Here is a 7,839-nt window from a genome sequence, read left to right as displayed (position 1 = left end):
GGGGGGGGGGGGGGGGAAGGGGAATATCAGTCACCAAATCTGGAGATGTTAACCGAGATCTGCTCTGAGGTTTGATTCACAACTTTATATGCAGAGCGTTATATGGGTATTTTTCTCTTAAAATATTCAAAGGGATTTAAATGTGGAATTGGCTAATCAGCCCAGCCAAGGCATCTTTCCTGAAGAAGAGGCTGAACATTGAGAAGGTCCTTCCATTGCTTCAATGAGTTCATATCCTCTAATCTGTATGAATTTTCTGCACTCATATGTCAAGGGTTGGAGAGGCATTTCTGCTCTCTTAGCCTCTGTTGACTTGTCTGTAAAGGAGGAATCCACCAATCTGTTTCCCAGGATCAAATGAGCTCATGGGGATGAAACATGCTAACTTCGAGCATTCTGTGAAGTCTGAGAGCATGTCAGTGTGACATGCGGAGTGATCTCCAGCACCTTGGTCTCTATAATAAATGTTCCCTATTGTGAGAGACCTCACAGGTTGGTCTGAAAGCAAATTTGGCAATGACATCACTCTTACTTACTCTTTTCACCAGGAGACTACAGCGGCAGAGACATGCATTATGGGGTTCCTGAACATGATGACTGGTGTAGCAGTACTTGATCAATATCTGTTGAGTTATAATTAAATAAAAATTAACTTTTAATTTCTGAGTTGGGAGGTTAAGGTTCTAAAGCCCTCAGCTTCTCAAAACAGCGCAGGCCCAGCATGAGCACAGAGCAGGGCACGGTCACCTCCACCTGGTTCAGAAGTGACTTCACAAGGGGAGTGAAGCCTGAGTGACTCCTGAAAGGAGGTAGGCAGGCAGCGGATGGCCTCAGGGAAAGGGCATCTCAGACTAATTACCCTTTACTTAAAGCAGAATGGAAAGGTTTCTCAGTAACTACAAACCTAGCTTGATGAGAGAATGTTTCCTCAACTGACTCCTAGAACAGTATTTATTGTTAAATCAGGAATGCTTTATCAATGACTCCAGTCTGGCTCCAAGATCAGAACTAACACCCTATTAGGGAAAGAAAATGCTCTGCCTGCATCCCCATGAGCACACCCAGCAACCTGGGATATGGCAAAGGATCTGCATGCATAAGAGTCCAGAGTCCCCTCCACTGAAAGGAACCCCTATACCAAGGGCCCTCAAACCTTCCCTCTCTTCCAAAGGGCATCTGGAAGTTTATCCAACAAATAGGAATTTCCTACTATCCTAGAAGACTTGAGGCTTTGGAAAAATCCCTGCCACACATTTGTTTTGCTCCTGTCACAAGGTTGTTTATTGAAGATTGTATTGTGCTCAAGTCTTCACTGCTGAATTTGTTAAATTCTCTCTGATATTTCTTTTACTGTTCAGATAGGCCCAGCCAGACGTTCCTAGTGGAACTCAAGTCAGAACTTCTGTTTCCTAGGCATGATGTCCATAGCAAAACTTAGCATACTACTTGGGAGAGTGAGGTGGGAGAATGCTTTTTAAGAATGTGATGGTCCCCTAAAAGGAGTAAATGGGGTGCATCCAAAGATTTGGAAGGGAAAAAGGCGCATGCTTATGTGCTTTAGAAAATAGTTAATTTAGGGAGAAAATGTTTTACCGATTCCATGTCTCTGAAAAGGCTGAATTCAAATCAATTCCACACTTACTGAGTACCTACTTGCCCTGGGGATACAAAGATAAATTATTTTAGTCTCAGACATATTCATTCTAACTGCTTAGCACCTCCATTGTCTGCAGATCGTTTAATTTATTTTGGTTGTATTAGCTAATTAATTAGCTAACTTTAGACACATGGATATTTTCTCATTACAAAAATGGGTGCCATTTGATGAAGGATGATCATTAACAAAATGACTTGTGTTTACTCTAAGTGTTTTTTTAAATAGCTATTCAAGGATAGTTCTCCATAAATAAAAGGGGGGAAAATAAAGGTACTTTCTGTGCTAAAATCCATTATTTAAGCCACATGTAGAGAAAGGTTTATTATCTCCTAGACTAGAGTTTGGCCATCAACACCCATGAAAATATTAGAACTTTATGGATAACCCAGATGTTTTGAAAAGCCTGTGTTTCTCAGCCAATACAGAAGCCATGATCAAAATGCATGGAGTCACTAGTATTTTGACCCTGGTTTAGATCTATTTGGAACAAAATTGCTTAAGCTACTAAAATTCCTAGATTTTTTTGACTAACATAATGTAGAATGTGAAAAAGTACACTTTCACATCCAGAAAGGTGTCTGGTTCAGTTCAATAACTAGGCATGCCAGAGCCCTTGCCTCTATTTCAGTCTAGGCTATGTCACCGCAGAGGAAATTCCACCTCTGCGATCGTCAATAACCCCTCTGGCTTATAAAAGTTCAATTAGCTCACTGTGCACACGGCAGGTCTGTTGCCAAGTTTCTCTCGCAAGGTATTTTCCCAAGTCCTCTCCCTGTCGTGTTTCCATGATTGTGACACTGGGGATTAATTCTTCAGCACAGGACTCTTTACACGCTACACCTTGCAAAACACATGCAGAAGCCACTCGCCTCAAGACTTCTTACTCTCCCAGGACCCAGAGTCCTGGAAGTATTCTGCCATTTTTAGGAGAAATTTTTTAAACGATGTACCGCTGTCCTGGATATTAAGAGCTATTGCATCACACTGGCAGCTGGGCCTGGGAAGAATTCAGTGGACTATTAACCCCTGAATGCTTTTGCTCCAGCAGTGAGAGAGTGAGGGTCAGAGTAGTCACATCTATGCCCTGCTCCACTCTGTTAACCATATTTACAACTTTCCAAGCTCTGACACACATTTACCCCCTGCCATCCATTCCATCACCCATTTTAAGAAGAAAATACCATACCAGCTCAGACAGGACTTACTTGTTCAGGACTACACAATGGGTTAATGGTGATCTAGAGCTAGGATCCTGTTCCCCTGAATCATAATCCTAGGCTCACCCAATTACCCTCTGCTCTTATTAAATAGTAATAATAACTGGAGGAGAAATTGGAGGAAGACATGAGAAATATTATCAAATATCTATGGGGTGACGTAGAAAGGGGGAAGAAATTTCTTCCATGTCTCCCTAGAGGAAAAAGCTAGGGCTAGTAAGTTGAAGTTACAGGGTTACCATTTCTGGCTTGATATCCAAATGAACTTTCCACCCCAAAATAGAATGTCCCCAGATAGTGATTGCTCGGTCCCAGAAGACATTCAAGCAAAGGGCTCATCTCAAGGCTTTTGTAGAAACCATTCCTTCATTGAGGTGAGAGAAAGGATTGAGCCAAAGGATTTCTGAGGTCTTTTCCAAATCTTTGATTACATGGTCATTTTTCAATTGACTTCTGCGTGTTCTATTTGATCATTAAGAACCTGGCAGGTCTTGTCAAGAGTTCAGGACTTCTAGCCTAGAAGTGGTTGCCATTTCCCACTTGTTCAGAGATTGTCCAACACAAGTGACTCTGAGATGTTGACCAACAGAGCACGTCATGGAATTTTAGAGCTGACGGGATCTGCAGAGCTTATCTGCTCCAAGTTCCATCATTTTAAGGATGAAGGAAGCAAGGCTCAGAAAGGTGACGTAAATGGCCCAATGCCAGACAGTAGCTAGTAGCAGTGTGAGGCTAGAATGCATATCTCCTGACACCCAGCCCAGCAATCTTTCCATGTCATCCACGACTCAGTTATTTTCTTGAGCATATGTCACATGGCAGCACTTACCTAGATGCTGGAGAGCCAAGGCAAGAGGGAGTATGACAGGCAAGTCCCACCACCATGTTGCATATGCATTCAGGAGGAAGGAGACACACAATGCTGAGTAAATAAAGTAGCTGAACTTAATCAGATGACTTTATTTATAAAGTCATTAAAATACGTAACTTCCCCCCTTTTGTTTCAGGGGTGAAAAGATTAAACAAGTATAGGTGTTTATGTGGTTTTAATGATAAGCCCCATGTGCTTTTACTGATTTTATGTTTTATGTTAAAACATCACAAACCCGAGGTAAACTGCATATTGTATGTTGTTGGATATGTATTTAACTGATATGAGCGCCCTGTCTTCCAGCACTACTGTATGAATTCCAATCACTGTGAATGAAATGTTGTACGTGTTTAAAGTATTTAATAGATGTAACTTAATAAATTGGCATTGAAAGCTGCAGAATTTTAGTAATTAGATCAATTCTTTTGTCCATCTGTTCATTTACTTTTCTTTCTAGATTAAGGTCTAAGGATAACCTCTTGGGGTTTTAAAATGCCTCTAGTTCTCCATGTATTTGAATTCAAAATGGCAACTGATTTTCACAGGTCATAATAAATCCTATGACAAACTGACTATGAAACCCCACAGATTGTGCCACTCTGGTCAGATGAGGGAAAGGAAGAGAAGGAGGGAATATACTTAGTTCCTTTTATGAATTAGGAGACTCTGTGGTTAAGTGGCTTAAACTCACAGCAAACAACCCTAAAAAAAGAGAAAGAAAGGCCAGAGAGAGTCATATTAGTACTTGATGGAGCCAGAATTTGGACCCAGGTCTCTCTGAAACTATACATGCTGCCACTCATGAAATGGCAATCAGCAAGAATTAAAAGGGTTCAACTCATCCATCTCTTTCCATTTCCCAGAGCAGTAGTTAGAGTCACCATTGATGCTCAGCCAATAATAGGGTGGGACCATATTAAATTGCCATTTCTGTGGGTCAGAAAGGGTCACATTGAAATTTCATTTGTTTCCAGCTAATAGCTGTAGGTAAAATGAGACATGGGTTAAGGGAGAAGAGGATAACGCTCTCCTCCAAAAACTGTCTCAAAATTTCCCCTCCCAGTGGGAAATCTAAGCATGTAGTAGTGTCCTTCTGAAATTCAGTTCTCACTTTTAGCTTGTACCCAACTCCTGGGAGTGATAAGAACAAAACACTTTTTACCCTTATGTAAAGAAATGAATTATTTGCCCTGAATTTATTAAAAGCCAAATGTCTACAAAAGTCATAATGCCAGTTCTCCAGATGAAAAGGATTGTTCTCCTAATCCAGCTCACCAAACACAACTTTTGCACTCAGTTCTCAGAGACTCTTCATCCCTAGGAACTTTAGGTCAAGGAGACAAAACTGACCAACCGTTAGATAGTCTGACTATCTTTATTTACCATCCCTGTTCACATTGCTTCCACTCACCCACATGTACACACCAAAATAATAATAATAATGCTCCAGGGTGGAATTGTAGAAAACACAGTGGATTGGAGTCAACAGATCTTTGTTCCAGGCCCAGGTCTGCCAGCTGGCAAATTCTGAGGTCTTGGGCCAACCACTTCACTCCTATGAATCTCAACGTCCTCCTGTGAGAATGATGAGTAGCAGTGGATAAAGTGAGCTAAAGCCCCTTTCGTTTGTGGTTTAGAAACTGGTCTCAATATTCTATGCTTATAATGCTTGACTTTCAAACGAGCTTCCCTTTTTCAGTGTGTGGGGGTAGAGGAGAGGGTTTCTGCAAGGGAAAGCAAAATTCCCCATGTACTGTACACTTCGTGTACCTTACACTTGGCACACAGGGACTTTTTACCCCTTCGGGGCATGAAGTGGAAAGGTAGCTGGAATTGAGACCTCAACTCCAGGGTCGGCGAACGCTGTTCCATGCTGACAACACTCTCCATGCCCCTCTGCCCCTCCCACCCCGATTCTCCACCGGATATGGCAGCCCACTCACCATTCCACATAACAGGGATGGCCCCTCACGGGCTGAGGTTGGACTTTAACACTAGTGCTTAGAGCAGGCATTTTTTGTGTTCTTACCTTATGGAACACATTGAACTCAACTCTTCGGACAGTTCATCTTACTTCCCAATGTGATGAGATTGCACTATTATCCCATTTTACGTATGAGGGAAATGAAGCCTAAAAGATTAAGTTTACCTGCCCAGAATTACTCAGCTAAGTCAACATTTGAACCCAGGCAGGATAACAGTGCCCAACTCTCAGGGTTTATTGTTAGCAGTAAATAACAATCACTGACATTTAGTGGGCACTTAGATAAGCACTGCATCATCTCATTTAATCCTCAATCAGAGGCTGATTTCCTAGTCTCAAATCAGTAGAACACATCTGCTCCCACAGAGATTGGCATTCTCAGGAACGGACCTCCAAAGATGACTGGGTCTTCTGTTCAGTGTAATACCCACTGATTGAACAACCACTCTAACCTGAGAAGGGATCCAAGGATGCCCTCCCTTCCTGAATACCACGTCCCACTTGATGTCCTAATCCTGGTACCTGGAATAGGAACACTGGCAGCACCACTGTCCTGTCAGCTCAAACTTACCCCGGCTGGGACGCCCTAAGTCTGGACACACTCATCCCTCACGCCAGCTCCAGCTCACTTGATTTCCTTCTCTACTGGCCCCAGGGTCTTGGCAATATCACCACCTACCACTACAGCCCCACTTTGCCTTTGTCTTGATTCACCATTCTGCTTTTGTCAACCCCAGAAAGATCTTGATCCAGGGCCAAGCACGATGCTAAGCATGTTGCAAACACAATTTCCTTTTAGTGTTTTCACAAAACACTAAAGGGTAGATGCTATTACCAGTATGGCTAGTTTGTAAATGAGGAATCTGAGGCTCAGGGAAGCACAGTGACTTTCTCAAAGGCACACAGCCAGAGTGATAAATCTGGATTTGGATCCATCAGTCAGCCTAATCCCAACCTCTTATCCACCGTCATGTTCTGCTTCTCTGTTTTGCCCACGTCTCTACCTCTTACCCACTGCGTGGCCTTGGGCAAACCATCTAACGTCTCTGGGCCACAATGTGAATTTCTAAGTTCACTTCCAGCCTAAGATTCTCGGAATCCCAGTTGAGCAATGCCAGAATTGTCATCATCCCCATATTACAGATGAGTAATATCAGGTCTTTCTTTTTAAGGGGACATCCTACCCAGATACCTCTCCTCTCCAGGTTGTGTGCTCATCCCAGGAGACCATGATGAACCGTCATCAAAGCCTTTCCCAGGGGGCTCTGTCCCCAAGCAAAGCGGCTTGTCTGGCTGTATGTTTATCTCGTGCTTTTCAGGGCAATAGTTCTCAATTTTGACTACACTTTGGCCAGAGCTGGGGTGGGGGATGGGGCTAGATTAACAAAACCTGATGTCCAGGCACTACCCCAGACTGATTAAATCAGAATCTCCAACGATGCAAGACAAGCAACTGTATTTTTTTAACTCCTAGGTAATTCCAAGGTGCAGCCAGAGTTGAACCAGAATTTTTGAAGCACTGGCGTATGAAGCAAAAAGCAAGGCCCTGAAGCTAGACAGACCCGCCTTGTGGTCTCGACGCCACCCTGCTCCAGCTGTGAGCCCTCAGACAGATTAGTTAGTCTAGCTGCGCCTGACCTTCCTCATCTGCAAAATGAGAATGAGGATAGGGCATGCCTCAGGTGTCCTTGTGAAGATAAAATGAGATATTGCCCATGAAGGTGCACAGCCCCTGGTCAGAGCTCAATAAATGGCGGCTGACATTCCGTCAGAAAATGACCTGAGATTCTGCTCCCTGTATTTCTTTTCTTCTGCATTTAAGGAAGCAAAAGCAAATTACGGAAGTTATAAGATTATAATGAAATGGGGTAGGGTAGATGATGAGCTGCAGATTTGGTTATTCGTTCATTCAACTGATATTTAAGAAGCACCCTCCACGTGTTAGGCTCCTGCTGGGAGTTGTAAGTGAAATCGACATGGCTATTGAGCTCACCCAGCTTCCAAGCTATTGAGTTGAAACTGTGAGGGGGGTACAATAAAGGAATTACAAAATAATAATACATTCTGATAAGCCATCATCTAAAGGAAACAAACAGGGTGCAAAGATAGA

The 7,839-nt window shown here is 42.8% G+C and overlaps 1 protein-coding gene across 1 annotated transcript in view; it reads left to right on the top strand.

Annotated features, from left to right (window-relative positions):
- The window catches only part of TNFSF15 (TNF superfamily member 15), a 24,777-nt gene extending 20,612 nt beyond the window's left edge, over positions 1–4,165 (top strand). Inside the window, exon 5 of the mRNA XM_024762756.1 lies at positions 549–4,165. Within this exon, the coding sequence (XP_024618524.1) occupies positions 549–641 (93 nt within the window). The 3' untranslated portion in view covers positions 642–4,165. The remainder of the gene's footprint in view (positions 1–548) is intronic.
- The last annotated feature ends 3,674 nt before the right edge of the window (positions 4,166–7,839 follow it).

Source organism: Neophocaena asiaeorientalis, unplaced genomic scaffold, assembly GCF_003031525.2.
Source record: "Neophocaena asiaeorientalis asiaeorientalis breed wild unplaced genomic scaffold, Neophocaena_asiaeorientalis_V1.1 scaffold78, whole genome shotgun sequence".
In the NCBI taxonomy this organism is placed as follows: Eukaryota; Metazoa; Chordata; class Mammalia; order Artiodactyla; family Phocoenidae; genus Neophocaena; species Neophocaena asiaeorientalis.
Note: the sequence above shows the minus strand (reverse complement) of the source record. Positions and strands in the feature narration are given on the sequence as shown.